The following is a 21082-nucleotide window of genomic DNA, read 5'->3' on the forward strand; positions in this document are numbered from 1 at the left end:
GACCCGGGGATGGCACCAACATTCCTGGTATGATTAGCAAAATTTGTGCAGTGAGATGAAAGAGTAACCTGGGAACACTTTGGACAGGATTTCTATAATGCAGAAATATAAGTAATACACTAAATCTGTCTGACACTACATGAAGCAATAAAACATTAGCAAAATGCAGAGATAAAATTTCTCTCAATTTGCAAAATCTATTGGAAAATAATAATATTGCAGATAATGTGGTAACATGATTAGCTATAAGGATCCAGCACAATAAAACAAGACCTTATTAAAAAGTAAATTTTATTGAGAAATTTAATTCAAAAAGTGAAATTCATATTAAACTTAGTACAAACAGGAATATCCTTCAACTCTTTATTTCTGTCATTATTTTCTGACGGCTTAGGGCAATGAAAACTTACTGCGGTAATGCACTTATGTCCATACATTGTAAAATCCTGGATACTTATTGAACTGGGTCTCTGCCTGGTTGAGGTTCCCTTTTCCTGGATAGTGCTTCAAAGCAGGATCAGTCTGTGGCTATGCTGAGGTTTTGAAGAAGCCCAGGTTGCGTTAAGAAGTCTTCAGTTCTTCTGGGCTGTTGGATCTGGTGTCTGGCATCTTTCTCTTCACAACGCTCCATCGATTTTCTAGATTTAGGTCACGCCAGTTTGCTGGCCTATCAAGCACAGTGACACTATGGTCATTAAAGCAGGTGTTGGTACCTGTGGAAGTGTGGGTAGGTGCCAAGTCTGGTTGGAAAATGGAATGAGTATCTCCATAAAGTTTCATAAAGTTTGTCAGCAGAGGTGCTCTAAAATATTGTGGAAGACAGCTAAGCTTTTATTTTCTGTCTTAACATTATTAGTGTCAAGTCAACAGACTTCTCCAAGAGTGTGCAGGGTGTAACATGACCAAGATCATTCCTGTATTACAAATTCTGTATTTGTTTAATATAATATTGAAATTTCCATGAGATTTTTAGTTTTTGGTCTCAGCCATAATCGTTACATTTGACAGAAATTAATATTTGAAAAAGCTCTTTAAAAGTATTTAATTTTATTGACTGAATTACTAAAATAATAATAATAAAAAACAATCATTTGCTTTAATTTCAGAAGCACCTGGAAATGATTCATTCACCAAAAATGGAGCCCTTTCAGGCAATAACCAAGGTAAATGAGAAAAAAAAAACAGTGAAAGTAATTGTGCTATTTACAATCAGGCGAAAACATTCAAAGGATGGGTACCTAAACATGCATGCAGAACTTGGAAATAATTATGTGGATGTGACCTTCAAGCCCTTAGACAGGTTTGAGTGGAAAGCCTTACACAAAGGGCTAAGTCCTCCCATCATTATCAATGTAACTACATTTTAGAGCAGGTGTTCTTAACCTTTTTTGAGGTACCGAACCCACCAGTTTCATATGCGCATTCACTGAACCCTTCTGTAGTGATAAATAAAATATGATTTTTTCCCTCCCAAATTCAAGACATAGGGGTGACCCAATTAGAGCATAGTTGGGTCACCCCAAGATCACTAAGTCTTCTTAAAAGGTAGAGTCTCTGAGAACAGTTCTTCAAAATATAGTCAGTGTTTTCAGCAAAATTGAGCTGACTGTCCAGGAACGACCAAAGGTATTTAAAATCTGCCACAGTTTCAACAGGTTGGCCATCGAGAGAAACTGGAACCACATTAAGGTCTTGTTTAGATCATTTAATTAGCTTTACATTCTTAAGAAAATGAAAAATTAATAATAAATAATAAAGACTTTGCGGTATTCTGATTTAGTAATGTAATTATATTAATTGTGTTGCCACCTCACGGCACTAGAGGCGGTACCAATCCCGAAAAGATGCGACTAAGGAGCAGATTTAGAAGTACACCGAAAGCTACAGAATTTGGTAAAAACTGAGCTTTGCTGAAGTAATTAAAGACACAAGTTCAAATCCACGCTGAGAGTGGAACTCCTTCAATCAGTGCTCCTCCGCAGCTCTGATTGGCTCAGCAATGTAACGTGATCCTCTGCAGCAAGTGATGGTAAAGCGGGGCGTCATCACAACTTTACACAAGTGTGTCTTTACCTCCGCGGCAGAGGCTCCGCCGAACCCCTGAGACCGACTCATCGAACCACTGGGGTTCGATCGAACCCAGGTTAAGAACCACTGTTTTAGAGGCTTTGGAAATCTTATGTAACTACTTCTGGAGCCCACAGTGTAACTTAAAACTCTCTAACATAGGTAAGTGTTTCACATATTGCCCTGCACAGATAGCACTTTTCTTTTCAAGTAGACTGAGCTAAAGGATACTTTTTTGTGGTCAGATGAGTTTTGGTTTCAGTCGGTTTTGGGAAAAAAGGATATCTGCTTGTTTGTTGGAAAATCAGAAATACCATCCAGGCTTATCAGTGAAAGGGGCATTAAACAGAGACTGTTATGGCTTATGGTGCATCATTGGAAATTGATGTCTGACTTGTGTATATGTGAGCGTATCATTGACAGAGGCATCTATTGGACAGTGTAGAAAAACCTTTGCTACCATCATAAACATATATTTCCTGAGAGACTTATTTCGACATGACTTATAACACTATTTCCCATATGGATGGCAAAGTGCATGTAGTAACTGTCCTGTCTGAAGTGCAGACCTGAATCTAGGCATATCAGGAATGGAAGCACAAACATGGACTGTCAAGCAGCAGAAATCTTTACGATCAGTTTCTGTTGGAACTGAAATAAATTCACCTTCTTAGGATGAGCTGGCTTGCTCCGGTCTTCTAGCTACCGGCCACAGTCAGAAATAGACATGCACCTTCAAAAGTTTCTAATGTATTTTCTGCTTGTTAATGTCAACTTTTTCCTCCCCTAAAGTTAGAGATCCTTGTGGATTTGAGTGTAAACCCCTTGGTAAATTTAGAATATTACACATATATGCAATCTGTCGCAAATTTATTGGTGTGGATTTTTTTTTTCTTTCACATTTATGCCATTGTAGAAAGCTCTGCCTCACCTGGGGATTACTGGTTCTCAAAAAGGGTAAAGACTCAAAACATACAGAGTGAGAGGATAACATTTAACTGCACTTAAATGGCTATCTATGGGCCCAGATCCTAATCCTATTGAACATTTTATTCTGGTGAGCTACCTTTTACCTCTCTGACATTTCACTGTGAAGCACAGATATCACTTTTTGGTAGTGTGGCCACAGAATCTGAAATATGGGGTGCCATCTTTTCTCCATGCTGTTTTCATGTGAAATATGACCAATCATACAGTCAAAATGTATTTGTATGTAACACACAATGCTGTTAAAAGCAGCAAGACAAACAGAAAACAATGAGAGACAAACGCGTTAAAAACAAAAAAAACCCACAAATGTGAAAAAGTGATGAACTGCGGAAATGCAATCAAGTAGATTGCAATCAAAATAAGTCTGATTTAAGTGAAATATGTAATACATATGGAAACAGTGTCATTAAAGCTTTCAGGTTTCACGTTATATCAGATATTGTTGTTCTTTTGTGTTTTCTGTAAAGTTTCCAAATAATTTGTCCACGTCTCTGTTTTCACTTCTGACCTCCAGGAGGAATAACCTTGTAACTCTAATGCACTCTGTTTCTACACTTTGTCATTGTCCTTTTTCTCACATCAAGTTATGTAAAGACACCATCAACCATAAAGCAATGATCTCCTTTCATGATGATGACACTCACTGATGAATGGAAGTGTGTTATAGTGGACATTAGCAATGTCATCCCATTTTTAAAATTTGATCCATAGCTGTCGGCGCGCCCTTGACTCCAGTAAACAGGATGTTCTTCAAGCATTTATAATGTATGAGCATATAACTTCAATTTTAAAGGGAAGTTTGTTTACAGTCTTGCTTAGAATTTGAAGGCAGTATGAGTGTTTAGTATAAACACTTTGAAACAGGCAGCCATTTTAGTTTGCCCTTTGTCTAGACTTTTAAGAGTTATGAACTAAAACTGAAGGTCTAAAAGATAGCTACATTTGTATTTGATGTGTGTTTTAGAGTAAGTCAAAATTAGAAAAATAAATTCCTAATAACTCTCATATCTCTTTTGATTATTTTGATGTAAATCATGTTTTGCTGTTAAGCGTCTGAGTTTATGTGCCTCAGTTGGTTAGTTTGGATGATCAAATTCAGAAACGATTTGGGAAAGCCCATTTAATGGGCATTTCATAGGTTAATTTACATAAACTGAGTTAAATGGAGACAGGACAAAGATCTTAATAGGGCATGTTCCCAAAATGCAGAAAATGCCATTTGTACAAACTCAGGCACTTTAAAAGGCAGTTCTACAAAATATCAAGAAATACAAATAATCTCAAAAATAAATCTCTTTTGCTCTCTTTATTCTGACATGAACCAAATAAAACACATTTTAGCAATCTTAACAGGTTAGTGTGGTTTAAAGGGAAGCTGTTGTTTTTATGCAGTATGCATCTTGTTTTAAGATGCAGAAGAAGAAAAGTGTATCTGCAAACAGAGCTGTCATGCTGTTGAAAAATACTTGGTTTTGCAGTTTTCCTTTAATGGGTCACCTATTTTTCCCCAATAGCTTTATCACTTATTCACTCCAGACTCCTGCAGCTTTGGAAAAGCTACTTTTAAGAATAGTTTGCAAAATGTGTTTTGTGCCGTATCAGCTTTATTATTATGGCTATTTCTAATTTGATATTCCAAAGGGAGTTTCCTCCTTTTAAATGCATTCCTTTTTTTGTTTCTGGTTTCTTTTTTTGGAGTAATAAAGTTAAATGAAATTTAAAAAAGTGGACCATATGTTCCACAGGGAGAAATAATAAAAAAAACTAAGTCAGCACAAATGACATAGTCCTAGAAGTCAAAAGATGATTACAGGACAGTAATAGGTGTTGCTGTAAAAAGTGTGTCTGCAGTGATTTTGAATAAGAGGTTTCACATTAACTAAATCTTTTGAAAGATAAATATATATATTTTTTATACCCACATAACCAAGAAACAATGAGGAATATTTTTTTCCCAATGATATGATACATCTTTACTCTGCACCTTTGGATGCAACACATCTATTTTTTTCTGCTAAACTCATTACTACTTAATGCTATTTTTCAATGGTCCACTGTCATGTATAGAGATCCGAAATCCCTGCAGGTCTCCACACCTCAACACAGGGAACTGGTGTCTTTGATCAATGTGTGTATTTATATCTTGCTTAGCTTCAAAGCAACATGTAGTCATTTGCATGTTCATTATGAGCCCAAAATGGCCAATTATTCTATCAAAGGCGTCTTCAGAGGACTGACCCTGAGATCCCAAACAGTCACATGACAAATTAGCCAATTAAACATGTTTGATGTTCATGCCCCCCTGCAGTGCTGAATAAAGTGTTGACCATGCAGAATAATTTTATTGTCCTAAAAGGAGTTTTATTTACCTCTGCTAATGTCTAAAGTCCGTTTTGCCAGGTGGACTCTGAGGACTAAATATTGTACATGTATCCAGTTTAAAGCTATAATTTGCTGTGTTCAAAATTTCACAAGTTTAATTTCAGGCCAGTTTGTTGATTTAGCAGATGCAGTCTATGTTTTGATGACTGCAAAGTCTATTAAAAATAATCAGTGACTGTACAGGCATAAAGACCTTTGTAAGATGTTTATACATTGAGTTAAAAGTTGTAGAAAAAAACTTCAATCTACTTTTTTTGGATTTTATGTGACTGACGAAATCATCGTCAATAAATGCAGACGGGTGGATTCATTTATTTAGGAGCATCAGAGTAAACTGAATTTAATGTAAATTAACGATCCCCTTTTCTGCAATGTCAATATTTTGTGTTGATCTATGACATACAGTCCTAACAGAATACACTGAATGTTGATTCCTGTTTATTTACTTTGAAGTTTGTCCAGAACCATGTTTGCATCCTGCATTAGTGATTGTGTCTGAGCCATTATCTTGAAAACACCTCCATCATTGCTCCTTGATTTTCATTTCTCTTCTTTCACCTACTTTAAAAAAAAAATATTTATTCTTTTTAGAGGTGGTTATTGTGTTTTGAGCTTGTATTAAAGCGCTTAGTGCAATCTATCTGACCCATTGTTCTATTATCCGACCTAGTGTTGGATTAGCTGATGATGAACAGAAATACAATTTGACCAATTTTATCCAAACATCCAAAAGCACAAATGGTTGTATAAATAATTGCTGGCTCATTAAAGCAGAGACCTATGTTTATAACTGTACAAAAAACTAATTAAACAATGGTTATCTGTTGTGCTTGAAATGGCTTCATGCTTTTATTATAAATATAATTAAAGACAAACGTTGTCTTTGTTTTAGCACAGCGTTCTGCTTCTAGAGTTCAGTGCATAATGATTTTAGTTGGTGTCAATGCTCCGCCCACGCATATTGCACTGTGGGGGGCACTAAAAAAAAAAAATCAGGCTCAATCATTATAAATAATCATAATGCATTAAATTAAAAAATGTGTCTAGCATGTTGTATATCTGAACCTCAAATTTGGCAGACACCTGTGTGCACAATTGCACTCAGCACAGCTGTGCAGACTGTTTTATAGATGTAGCAAAGCATCATTTTCCTTGCAGTTGTTGAATACTGAAGTAACAATGATTCAGAGTTTGTGCTCAGAGCAGAAATGTCCCTGATGTTCAGCCAAGAACCACATAAGCACCAAGTTTGAATATCTGTCAGATGCAAAGGGACTGAGCTTACCATACAGGTGAAAATCGTCTTCACCAACCTCACATTTTATAAGTAGATGAACAATCCAGCTGGCATGGATTCATCGACTCCTCCCTGCTGATTCTGTGAACAAAGAGTGACAAAGATTAATGAACATATGCCGAAGGACGGTTGGCTAGTTCCTGTACACAAATAATCGTTAAATGTTTATAGGATATTTCTCAACAGCACTTTTTTTTTTTTTTTTTTTTTTGTTTTTGTAAGGTGTCTTTCCGTTACAATAACTAACATACTGATGCTTTCAGCTTTGAGAGATCATAAAACTAAAAGATTTGTGTCAGCACATAAATGGTGGCAGGTCAATGTTGTGCTAAAACATTTGTTTCCACTGCTTGGTGTGAAGCTGAATGTTTTATGAACAGATCAATAAGAGCTGCAGAGTAGGGCATGAGTGGAGCAACTGATCTATAGGAATTCAACTTATGGTTCCCAGCTATGAGTCCAGTGGGTGGATAAATGACGCCACCATCCTGTAACCTGATGCTGACCCCACTGTTGGACATAAAGCAGAGCTGCCGAGTAACTGTAATAATCAAAGTGTTACAGTTGGTCAGTATAATAATTGCTTTTATTCTGAGTGGCTGATGACTGATATGTTTGCCAGTGACTGTATTTTCCTGGTTGCTCTATGAAGCTGAATAGACTTCTGTGCATGTTTTAAGAAGCACTTCCTGGTGCTGAAAGTTTATTCATGCAGCACAAACATTTTATTAGAAGCTGAGATGCACTCGGGAGAAAAATAAACACCTCGGTTGAAGTAAACACTGATCCAGAGGAAAAGGCAAACGCTTTCAGAGCAAAGACTTCTGCTTGGTAAAAAGTGAATACTATATGTCTGGAGCAATTTTATCAACAGTTTGAACAAAATGGTTCCCTGTATGTCCTCAAATTTAACATGAAGACATCAGACGTTTTCAGTGCCATAAATAACCTCAAAGTTGTGATTTGCTTACTCTTTCAGTAGCATACATTTAAATGCATGCTATCAATGTATATAAATGTACTTGCATATATTTACATTTATTAAATAAATTGAGTAAATTCAATAAATGAAACAATCTGGCGAGAATGTTCCAAGCTCAAAATTTACACATTAATACTTTTTTAAAGACTCATAAATTATTGTGATGTCATCTTGAAAATAACATTTTAAAATGTTTTGATTTTCTAATTCAAGGTTGCATCTTTCCAGGTTGGAGTGAAAGCTTATGGGACTACCTTTGTACCCCCTGAGCTTTTCAGATATATATATTTTTTTACATTACCACTGAAAACACTAAAAAGGGTATTTGATTGGGCTATTTTGTGGTAGGTCAACACAAATTAATGTTTTGTCCAATTATCATGGTGGTTCTACAGATAATCTTAGAAGATATTCCTGCAGTGTGTGGTCTATTAAGAGTTATCTAATGTGGCTGGAAAGATGTTGGGACCACTCCGACCTCAAATTTTGGATACTCAACATGTTGGATTGTCTTGACCTGAAAATGAGGATGCTGTTTTGTGGAATATGATGGAAAGTCAGAAAGTCAAGTGGCAGAAAGTCGAAGGCGACTCCAAAATGCAGAAAACAAAAGTTTTTTGTATAATTTTTTCTCCGTTAAAAATGGTCCTGTAGGACAAAAACTGTAATATCTGATTTTTTATTTTATATCATTATGTGTTGGGTCTTCCAGGTCCTGAAACAAACCCAACAGGCAATGGGTTCCAAACTAAAAAAACAAAACAAAACAAAACCAAAAAACATCTGAGATCAATAGACCTTAGATGTGTATATTTCTTGACCGGAAAACTATTAGTTGTACACTTTCTATATGTAGTGTGATAAAAAGAAAAGCAAATTTGAGAGAACCATAATAAGTATTGTGGAAAGTTTGGCTCAAGCCAGGTGGGTGATAAAGGAACTGAAACAAGTCATCTCTTTGTATGAAACCAAAACTAAATTTGGCCTACATGAGATACAATTTATTCAGTAGTTTACACTGTGTCCCTGACTCATTTCTAATATATTTTCTTTTCTTTTGCACTTAAATAATCTGGTGGCATCATTTATTCCCCATCTCCATGTTCTTAAAAATGTCAATCAATGTAATAGCTGTGCCCTAAGAATACAGTAAACATGAAAACTCCATTCCCCACTTTTCTCCTGCTGCATTCTAAATATAAACCTGCATCTGTGTTGATGTGTTGGCCCAGTGTTGGTATGTTCAGGCTTCGTGTCACTGTCCCCCATCATGTCATCAACAAGACCTGCCAGTGACGGAGTACGATCCGTGTAATCAACTCTACTGGGATCAGATTTGAGAGCAGAACTAACCCTCCCTATCCTCATTATCCCTCTCTCTCTCTGTCTGCCATCCATCTCAGTCTACTTCCCTGTCAAATTTGAGGTGTGTAGTTGTATAATGTAGATTTTTTTTTTTTGTTTTTTTTTAAAGACAACCTACTTTCAAATGTTTTATGTCATGGCCAAGAAAGATCAGTGGGGATCCTTATGAATAGAGTTTCCTTTAGAATTATTTTGTAATGTACAGAATGTTCTGAGATTATTGTAATAAAGTGACTTGGTAGATGGAAATAATGGCCACATTTCAGATGACTGTTTAACTCTTCGTTAAAAATTCGTTCCAGGCACAGGGGGAAAGGTAGTACCTCATGAGGCAGAGTTTCTGTGGTGATGAAAGATGGGGGGGGGAGAAAATTACAACTTCATCCACAGAGAAACGGCAGTGTCAGAGACTGAAATATAGAAAGGCAATCTCTCCCAGAGAGAGACAAAGTGGTGTGACTTGATGTAGGGTGTCAAAAGACACTTCAAAATGTTCATTTTTTTTGTTCTTCTCATTTGCTACTTTTTACTTCAACTCAAATATTAGGAATTCACTTTCACTTCAATGTCTAACTTTCATTTCACATCCCATCCAAATTTGTCAGATTTTGTATAAATTTAATTAAGATATCTTTGAAACAGTATTTCAGTTTGAATAAACATGTTGCTACAGATTTAATCAAAGTTTGATTTAAATATGTAATTTCATCTTTATTGTTTTTGTTTTTGGTATAACATACAAAGTGAAATCACATTACTTTTCTCTCTATGGAAAATGAAAAAGGTCAACAACAGATGACAAACTAACCTTTCAAGCAGGATTTTCTGAGCTCAAAAGTAATTTTCTAGCCTTATTTTTTATTTCGTTCTTCATTGCTTTATGGATTTAAAGATTTATTTATAATGACCTTTACAGTAAATTCTGAAACAGGAGCAGAAGTCTCATCTCACATCTGAGCTTGTTGTGAGCACTTTGCATGCATATAACTGTCAGTCAGACCAGCAGTGATGGTTTGAGGCTCCACTGCTCAGATATCCATTTCAGATCCAGTCAGGTGTTGCTGCAGTGACACCTTTAGTTGCTCTTAAAGATTGCAATCAGTGACCTCTGATTTGGGTAGCCCACTTGTCATCCTGTGCTTTCATGATGTATTGTGAACCGCGGCAGTAGCCAGGGCCCTGGAGACGGTGATGGAAAAGCTGAAGAGGTGTTAGGGAGCAGATGCAGGGATAGGAAAGCTTTCTGCAGAGTTGACTCCAGCTATTCTGCTGAGCATACACTTTCACTATATAAATAAAACAGTAGTGCTTTTAAAGTGGCAGGTCAAAGCAGGGTGGGGCTTCATTCACTGCTGGGGCACTGGTGTTTGTACTGGAATATAGCGTTGAGCAAAGCCTTTGGTCATTCCTTGTTTCTCCACACTTTGTTTCCAAGGAGTCACACTTTCTTTTCAAGAATTTTGGAAAGTTTCTCTTGAACTCTGAAGGGGTTCTGAGTTTTGTGGGGTTTTGAACCATAACCAAACTTTTTTTTTTTTAATCAATCAACTATATTTTCAGTTTTTAACTAGTTCAAGTAAAATGAAAACATCTGGCAACAAATGCTCCAAAGAGTCAATTTAAAATTAATTTCCTGGTAAATTCACTTTTATATGTCCAGTAGACACAACACCGCCTCACCTCTGGTGTTCTGCAGCCTTTTTAACATTTTAGTAATTCAAAGGGCAGAATTATACAGCTTTGAACAAAACCTTCTAACATTGGCATAGTACCAGACTGAAAATGTAAATGAGCTACAAAGGTCTTTGAAATTCCTTCAGAAAATCTGGAGAACTTTCAATGAAAGCCTGCTGAAAAGATTTCAATGTAGTCTGAAAATGTAAGGAAGTAAAAAGATATGTAAAGAAACGGGGTCAGCACAATGTACGTGTGACATTGTAGATTTTTTTATTGTGAATTTTCAGCAGTGCATTAAGCAGTCTTATAAAAATGATTGCATGATATTTGATTAAAGAAAACATCTACTGTCCTATCCTTTCATCATGCTGTATGTAATTGTTTCTGCGATGAATGATGATTTAAAGAACTGTTTCACCATAGTATGTGATGTGTTGTGCATCACTGTGCACAGTGATGGCTTTCCTTGTTTTATTGGAGGTGGCGCCCATCATGTTTACAATATTGAACATTCATGAACATCCAGGAATCAAGAACATTGCTTTTAGTTTTCATGCTCCATCAAGTGCACTAGCATCTCCCTGTAGACTCAGTGGTACTTTGCCCAGGAGAATATCATTATGTTCTATTTTGAATTTGGCCTTGTTTCTCTTGTGGGAAATGAAAAAAATAATGGTATTCGGTTTATCTTAAGGTTTTTTTTTTGTTTTGTCCCTGAAATAGACACTCTCTTAAGTTATCTCAGTATCAAACTACATTTCCAACTCCATTTAGCATTGCCTCAGTAAAATGTTTTGTCACATATCCAAAATGATGTGTTGCAACTATTTTAGAATTCATGTCTTATTCCATCTGGTGTTACATTAAATATAGATGATTTTGCACAAAGCTCAATAAATGAACTCTGTCCGTTTGCCATACTGAGACTGAGGACAATCTGCTTTAATCAATAATTGTGCAGAGAAGTACTGAAAGACAAACACGGATCCCTGTGTGTTTACTCTGACAGCACTACCTACTCGCTTACACTGCATGTGATGAATGTAAAATCTGATATGTTCTAATTTTAACAAATGCATTTTCCTGTCGGTTATGATGCAAGTATTTGCACATTGGAAAATGAAAAACCCAAATGGGGATGTTTGGTTACAGGTTAGGTAGGTCAGTTTCATCTTAGTTTCACCTCAAAAATGTATTTATCTTAATAAAGTCACAAAACTGCCTTTGGGGCTGGTGTACGATGAGCTATCCTGTTTCATTTACAAGATGACCTTGGAAAAAAAAAAGAGGAACGTTTATTCAGCTTTTCTTTGGTTAAGATAATTTTACATATTTTTCCAGAGAAAGAAACCAAAACTCTGGAAGTTTTTTTTTTATTATTATTATTTTTTATTATTATTATTATTATGGGAGAAAAACTGAAAGAAAAGAACAAAAACAAATAGTAGTTACCCAAACAGATAAAATACCTAATTAGTGGCAACTGGATTGAATTTTGTGAGGCAAACTTTATTTGGATTAAAAAATATGGCATTTAAAATATTGTGGCATTTTGTGCTATGAGATCCATCTACCGTTGGTAAATTGTGAAAATCAATGGGATGTATATGATTGCTACTTCAGTTGCTTCACAGAAATCAAAATGCTTGAAAAACCATCTTCCACCTGATAGCTACTGCTTCTGCAATGCTGCCTTATGGGAGGAGTTCATCATTCACAACCGACTCAAAGCGGAAAAAACTGAATTTCTATCTCATTAATTACTTAACATGATGTGAACAGACTTTTTCTCGTTTGCTTAGCTTCTCCTCAATTGCCAACTTTATGTTCTGTAGAATGAGATCCGGGAAACTGCTGGGCATGCACCACCTCATGTATCTGAGTGATAAATCCAACCAGCATGCTGTGAAGCTAAGCAGTAACATTAGGCCAACCTTGGACCTCCAAATCTCATTAGAATAAGCATACATCAGATAACACATTCCTCAGGTGATGGCAAACTTTTCCATCTAGATATGATCACACTGTGTCAGCTCGTCAAGGGACAATGATCCACCCAGGAAAATGTGTAGTTTCAGGTTTTCTGACCTGATACTATGATCACAGAACCAGAATTGGTTCCAACTCAACCAGAAATAGAATCTTCATTTTTAACCTGAATAAGTATTTGAATCTAAAAATCTATTTATTCTATTTATTAAAAAATGATATGACAATAGTCATTCGAGATGCTGATTGAAAGATGTTTCAAAGTTATAGTCATCTTTTTTTCTAACATGTAGTATTAACAAATGGCTGACTTTGTAATGTATCTGTAATGATCGTCCAAGCTCATTACCCATGACAGCCTCTGGCATGCTAACAGCACTTTCTTCCTCAGTTGTTCAGTAAGCACAGACAGCTTTTCTGCCAGTTTTACTTTTATAATTTGACACAAGTTAGTTCTCAATATATTGAGACAGAATATATGTTTATAGGTTGCAAACCATATATCTCTAACCACAGGATCAGCTTTAGTTTTCAAAATATATTTATTGACTCAAACACAATATTAAAAGTGAAAATGTAAATGCTTTCACTTTAGGCCAAAATACAAATAGTTTTTTTTTTCTTTTTTTTTTTTACCTTCCTGCTTCAGTCTGTTCGTCATTTGTGTGGTTAAAATCAGTTAATGGTGGTCCACCACACAGTTACAGATTGTGACATCATCTGGCAATTTTTAATTATTTTATTTTTTTTATTATTTTATTCATGGTTTCATCTGGCTGTTTGTTCCATGTTGGGTAACCTGTCACAGCTGTAGACCTGAAATAGTTTGAGTCAAAGATAACAAGATCTTTCTTACCAATATGATTGTTCAATCTGATTCATATGCATTGATCATAGCTATTTGGTAACTTACTACAAATCAGTGCTTGAGTCTTTCTCTCCAGTTTCTGGTCGGCTGTTAATCCTGCTACATGCTCTGCATACAGTGTCACCAGTACAGCCAGAGTATGATGATGTAAGAGACGTGAATCCTATGTTACCTTTCCTCATATGTAGATAAGAAAAAATATGAGCTCATTTCAAACCTGATATAAGCCTGCAACGATGTGCTAAAGCTATAAAATCCTCTAAATCAGCTGAGCCCTGTCAGCTTCTCTCTCTCTGCGTGTGTGTGTGTGTGTGTGTGTGTGCGTAGATGCATAACTTGTAAAGTTCTTTGATGTAACTGACCTTCATATCCCCAGGGCGCACCAACAGCCATTTATCTTTTATTCATTTTGCCATTTGTGACCAAGGCAGCTACTCTGACACTGAAACTTGTCCAAACCGACCCTTTTCCATGAAATGCGGCAGACTGCTGCTGTCAGGGTATTTAACACTGACTCTGCCTCCTGTTCTAACAGAGAAGCAAGTTTTATATTTCTCCTGATCATTCAGTTCCATCTATGGCAAGTTAAGAACCTTGCTCAGCTTTGCTGTTGGTGTTCACACCCTGGTTCCTGCACAACTCAGACTGAGAATGCAACTCAAACATCTGTCAATACCTTTGTTTGTCTCCCTTGCAGCTTTACCCGCTAACAAAAAAAGCAAAAAACAAAACAAAAAAAAACATTGAAGCATTGGTCCTGAGCATTCCAATGTTTACTTCTTTCTGTGTGGCTTTGCACACCTCAGAACTGACAACGTAGCACCACGAGAGAGTTCAGGTAAATATTTAAGGCCAGAAACCAGTGAGATCATTCTGAAACAAGGCCTGCAGTGTTTGTTCATGATTGTAGCATACGCCACAGTGCACTGTTGAAGATCCACAAGAATCAATGACATTGACTCTTCAAACCCCAGCTTTACTAAAGTTGATACACCCCCGCAAACAAAAATTAATACAGCGCCAGAAGTTTCCAACTACCTTTTATTTATTGCCACCTAAGTTGTGCTTTCCATAGTCCTTTTTTTCTTAATTTTCTTTTGTCTACTTTGATTGGTTGGAGCTGGTTTTCTGAATGACAAGACAAAAATACCTCAATCACTCTCGTGCCTTGCAAAAATATTTCCATTCCTTGTGTATTCATTATTTATCAAACTTCATCCACAAATTATTATGTATTTTGCTGGGATTTTATGTGATAAGCCAACACAAAGTAGTCTATGATTTTTTTTTTTACTAAAAGTATTGGAATAGATTCACATTTAACTCCTTTTTATTCTGCTTAACCTAAAATAAAGACAAAACTTGTGTGACAAAAGCGCATTCATCCAAATGTCTGCTAAAGGATCCAGGATTACTTACAGTTTACAAATGCACAATGGTATTGTATGCATACAAAAATAATATTTTTTTATATCAAAAATATGCATAACACTGTTAGTCTATTGCGTACAATCCTAATTCAATTTTTTTTTTCAGGCTGCTGTAACTGTATTTTTTCTCATTATACTTCAACAATTTTGGATTATCTACTACATAAACCCTTCTTGATATACGGTTGCATATGAAAACTTTCTCAAAATACTGCATATTATTTTAAAGTTAGGTATAAAACTTCCACCTTGTGGACTTTAAAGGGTCACGTAGGATTGAGATGAAAGTATAGTAGAGCTGGAGTCAAATGTTAAAGTCTTGTAAAGTTTGAGACTGTCTTGCAGTTCTCTCATCCCTCATAAGGATTAGGGCTAGGATTTTTCAAGCTTCTCATTTTTAAGTTTACTGATTGCTCAAGTTGTTTCGCCCAGGGAATATTGACAGAGATCTATAAGATAAAAATGAGATGGTACACTGAAGCTGTTTGCTCCTGTCGCTGGTTTGTTCTTTCTCAGGATTACAAGTCATCAACCCTCAACACGTAGGCAGTTCTACTGATCAGAGATCTCATAATGACACTCTATAAATTGGTTTTGCTTTATCATTCCGAACAAAGTTCAGATGTCTTGTAAAAGACTCCATGTAGCCGATGTTGTTCTTAGATGTTGATTACACCAGAGAGTGTGACAGTGATGTCACTGTTCTTCCCAGAGAATTATAAAAAGGAGAACAAAGTTGTTTTGTTCTGGGCTGGCTGACATCAGCTAATAAAACTTTTACTAGGGGAGGTACACTTCCAGTTGAAACAAAGAGAAATAATTTTGACGAGTGTAAACCTTTGATTCTTGTCATTATTTTCTCTTTAGCTCCGTTTCGCCTTCCCTCCTCTAAACCTTTTATCCAGTTGACATCTTTGATGTAAACCCTTTGATGGCAGATTGTAAATACAGGGTGATCATGTTTTCTGTTGCTGTCAGGGTTTGCTCCTGACACCTGTATGATGAATTTGTTAATCAGTTTCTTCATCGCTTGGTGAAATGCTGCAAGTGTGGGTGTGCATATTTTTTTCTGTGAAAGACTCCTGAGCATCCATTCTGAGGCAGAAAATCACAGAAACGCTCAGGTTAAGTGCTTACTTAATACACACAGGAGCTTATGGTAGATCCAGAAGGGCGATTTGTTTGTTCAAATGCTAATTGGCAAGAATTTTAATAATTCTAGTGTGTGAATTTAATCATTATTGAATTTATGTTTTAGAAACAGACATCATGCTGCTGTTTATATATCGACACAAACAATTTAAAAGAATCAAGATGCTCATTATGGCAGGGTCAGGTTCCTAAAAGGGGAGTTATTATGAAGAATTAACTTTTTTTTAACTTTTATTTTTTGTTATAATGTGAGTCTGCTGAACTCGTTATTGCCATACTTCTCAGTCCAACTCGCCTAAGAATGGTTAACTGCATAATGAGAAGTATTTTTGTGTTGACATGCTGAAGATCAGAAAGAGTAGGAGCTTCTTAAAGAGACAGAGGTCTGATTTCAATGACCTCTGTCTTTGTAACTGGACAAGTCATATTTAATATATACAGTGTTTTTTATAACAGCTGAAAGTAACAGAGTTAGTTGTGCTATAAAATGGCACTATGTGCTTGTAAAATACACAAAACTGCCACTTTAAGTCAAAGTCTGTGGGCACGGCATGCCCTGTTACCTAACAACCCAAGCGGAGCTCAAACACATTTGGTCAGCTGGTTTTATCGATGTACTCGTTGTTCACTGGCTGCTTGAAAAGATGTTTTGTTGTTGACTTACTTATGGTTTGTCTTTTGTTTTGTAAACCTAATAAGACCTGTTAACCTGTTCCAGGATATGTAATAGGACCCTTTTAAAGAAAAGCATAAAATAACTACATTCATAATAAACTCCAACTAAATTTGATAGAAGTTTTGAAATCAACAGTGATGGTTGCGTAGAATATTCATGCTTCTTGCTACTCTGATCTATATGAAGCAACAGTTGGAGTCCACCAGGCCAATCTTAGCTGTTTGCTTAACTAACAGGCTAGGTTAGCGAGCCAGCAGTCAGCTGCTTTACACACATGGTACTCTAGTCTCCTGGCATACTAACAGTTCATTCAAAATAACTTTACCATCAGTTTGCAGCTGTCTTTTAGTATTTGCTATGTTACAAATTATTCTTGTACATTTTTAAAGCATAACCTTTTAAAATGGTGCTATGTCTTAAGACTGCTAACCTGATAATGTGTTTGTGTTCCCATCAGCTTGATAACAGAGAGCAGAGAAGAAAATGTAGCACCATGAGGCACAGAAATGTCATGCTGCTGTGTAAATTAGTAACAAAGTAACAAATCATAGATGTATTCTATAGAAAAAAAAAATCTTGAATGAGTTGTGTTGCAATGGTGCTGTATAGAAAATCAGACTAGACCTCTAAGAGGCAGAATGGGATGCAGTCAGGAAGACACTGTTTTCAGATTTAATAAAAATTACAGATTTTTTTTAAAAACCCAGTCCACGTGAGCTTTTTCAGCTCAGATTAAATTTGAAAATGTTTAAAACAATTTTAAGCAATTGTTGAACAATTTTCTGTTTCCCTATTTCCTCTGTTGCCAGATGATGACTGCAGGCTGAATGACTACCGCCGTCTGAAAACCAAGATTCTGGATTTACATGACAAGCGATACCTGGGAGCTGCAGGTCACGGGGCCCACAAGGACAGCATGGCAGCCAAGAAGCAACTGGTTGACCTGATGTTTAAACGCTTCGATGTAGATCGCAACAGACTGATAGATGCTAGCGAGCTCTCACAGGTAAGCAGTTTAAAGCTGTAATATTTTCAAATATTGTCAGTTATGCAAATTGGTGCTGTAATGGATCAGCTTCTTGTTTAATTTAAAAGCCTTTCACACTGTATGAAGCATAATAGTTCAAATAACAAACTTAAACGCTAAGGGTAACAACATGTGGTGCAGGGTAAAGATTGCTCGAAACAGAAGGGTTGGTACGCTGAAGAACAAATTAAGCCACTCTCATTCACATAGTTTAATTCTAATGGTCTGATAATGACAGCAATTACAAAACTGCTGGGAACAAAATGTTTTTGTTTCACTATTTGTTAATTCCACTAAATGCAATTTAAATGCAGCAGGGTGTGTCATTTATTTTTCAGGAGGCAAAATCACCCACCATATTGCAAAGTTTTATAACTGAAGAAACTGTTGCATTACCTGGAAACCCAATAAAGCTTTAATAGCACATCACCATATTTAAACAATATTTATTTTTCATCAAATGATGTAGAAAAAAACTGATACATTTTAGTTGTTACTTAATTGTCTCTGTTATAAAAAAAATGACCAAATTATAACATTACTGGTTGCTACAAGAACAAATGGTTATTGGAAATGATTGAACTTAAGAATTCACTCATTCTCATACAAAACTCGTGTTTAAAAAAAGTTATGCTTTTAATTCAGTGGGAGGTCCATTATGGAATGCATTTGCATGAAGGAGATGTACTGTTCAGTGGCAGGTTAATTTTCATTTTGCCCCATGTGTCCAGAGTGACTGACGGCAAACACAGCCACTCATAAAAAAACCTTCACCAATCTGAGAAGAACATCAATAGGTGTCTGTCATGGAGCTTTGACTTCTGAAAATCAAAATGTGTGGGACGAGGAAAAAGAGGCAAAAATGCTCTGCAGTCTTTCACAAAGTGGGACACCTGCACCCACAAAGGCTGTGTTGACAGCCATAGATCACTGATTTGGAAAGGTTATTATTTTAAAGCAAACCCTTCTCTTGATTTTGCGATCACTTGTGTTTGGTTGTGATTATTCCACAGACCCATTCACCTTACAGTTAATTAAAGAATTAAGGCAAGGACAAGCTGAGATTTTATGTTTAATGCCAAAAAGCCAACAAATGTCATTCTGGATCAGCAGCACCGGTACAGCAGAGCTGAAGCAAATGAAAACATCTGAACCAACAGGCAGCAGAGGGAGTATGGACCACTCTGCTACACTTCAGCTGTGCATCGAGTGAAAAGACACTCCACTTTCCAATGATGTATCAGCTGGCACATATTCCAGATGCAGTCCAGCAGGAATGATTATCTGTACGCCCACCTAGGTTGTATGGTTGTTAAAAACAAAATATGAATGTTCTGCTGTGCAATTATTTTGTTTAAACTGAATTTTTTACAGGCCAGACTGCATCGTCCAGCTGCTTGCATACGTTCTTCTGTCATTTTAACTCGTTATTTAATAACTTCTATGGTTCTGACGGCTCACACTGTTTCAGTCTAACTTTCAGTTCTACTGAGAAAATCCTCCCTGCTGCTCATCACTTCTGTGTGCAAACTTAAAACACAGAGGTGTGCATTTAATATTCTCAATGTTGCTATTGTAATGTTGTAACACTGTAACAGAAACTGCTTCTATCATTTTTGCTTTGGATACAATATTTTATAATAGCCATAAGTATTTTAATAAGCTTTCTTGCCACGTCTTTAATGTTTAGCTTGAATTCGAAGACAGTAGTGTCTGAGGATTTGAAAAGTTTCGGTATTTAAAGCAAAATGTAACCCCTTTGATCATTTAATTAATGATCTTTATATCTGCATAATAAAATCAAAGGACTAGTGGAGTTGCTTTTCTCTGCATCATAATCTCATGCATTTATCTCTGCCTTTCTTCCACTCTGGTAGCTACAGAGGGTGTCTTTAAGTAAACCTTTTGAAAAGCAATGTGGGTCAAAAGAGTCTTGTGCTCCTGGGGAGCCGCAGCCTTTAACCATCACTAGTAAGAAGGATGTTGTAAGAAAAGCTTTTTGTGGCTGGCATGAGTGAGGAGGGCATTCTTGGCATAACAAAGTCTCTGCATACCTGAAGACTGATTTATTATGCAGTATATTTGAATAATTGAAGGGGCTAAGCACCCTGCAGCGAATTTTCAAACCCACAATTTCAGTTGCTTTTCTTGTTACCTTACTGCTGATACAGTTGAACATCTACTCTGCAGAGGGCTTGGAATTGTTAGTGCCTATGTCGTCAGTGAAGCAGGATTCACTACTTTGATTTGAATGTCTTTATATAGTCCAATGAATCTAAATTTCAAAATGTGTTATTTTTTTTGCAGTAAATGATGCCAAAAGATGGTATAAGAGATGCTAAAGTTAGGAGAATTAATTTTGACCGTCTCAGCGTCTGTAATATAAAGCTGGAAGGATTTGAAAGTGAGGATATTTGTTCAATCTTCTCAGGCCAAAGTAGAAGGAACTTTTCAAAGGACTAAAAGGTTTTTCTCACTGTGTTAAAAAAACGAGTTTGGCAGATCTCCCACAGAAATTGCTTCCTAGGAGGAAAGCATGTATGGCAGCATAAAAAAAGTGTTGGTGGATTGAGAAGACATAAAATTATTTTGTTTCTTCTTTTTTTGGTTTATGTTTCATATGTATTTGAAATTTGAGAACTAAAATGTCTTAAATTTAGACAATATTTTTATCCCTCCCTGAAGCAACTGCATGATGATTAAAGGGACAAAACAATTAATAGGATTAAGCGTAATGAATCAATTATTGGAATAATCATCAACTAATTGATTACTCTTTAAGTGGGGTACACAGACTATAAAATATGGTATTTACTGAAATATCAATACCCTCATTAAGCCAAAACTGTAGATAAAATGCATGTAGCATCAAAGAAGTAAAGGAAAACTTGTTAGTCTGTAAATATGTTCTACCTGGAAAATAAAAATATGTTCTACCATAAAATAAGCTTAGGTGTTTAAATGAAAAATTTGCGATTTTTTTTCATCCGATTAATTGATTAATCATCTGAATTATCAGTAGAATTCTTGATTACTAAAATAACCAAGAGGCTATCCTAAAACAATGCTAAATTAGTTTGTTGGGTGACTGGAAGTCTACTTAGTCTATTTTTTATTATATATACACTGCTCAAAAAAATAAAGGGAACACTCAAATAACACATCCTAGATCTGAATGAA

The 21082-nt window shown here is 36.0% G+C and overlaps 1 protein-coding gene across 3 annotated transcripts in view; it reads left to right on the forward strand.

Annotated features, from left to right (window-relative positions):
* Nucleotides 1-21082, forward strand: part of fstl5 (follistatin-like 5) — a 192272-nt gene that overhangs the window by 76518 nt on the left and 94672 nt on the right. For all 3 annotated transcript variants that reach the window (XM_016670941.1, XM_007551027.2, XM_007551028.2), the window contains exon 5: nt 17685-17881. In XM_016670941.1, the coding sequence (XP_016526427.1) occupies nt 17685-17881 (197 nt within the window). The remainder of the gene's footprint in view (nt 1-17684; nt 17882-21082) is intronic.

This window comes from Poecilia formosa, unplaced genomic scaffold (genome assembly GCF_000485575.1).
Source record: "Poecilia formosa unplaced genomic scaffold, Poecilia_formosa-5.1.2 Scaffold39, whole genome shotgun sequence".
Lineage (NCBI taxonomy): Eukaryota > Metazoa > Chordata > Actinopteri > Cyprinodontiformes > Poeciliidae > Poecilia > Poecilia formosa.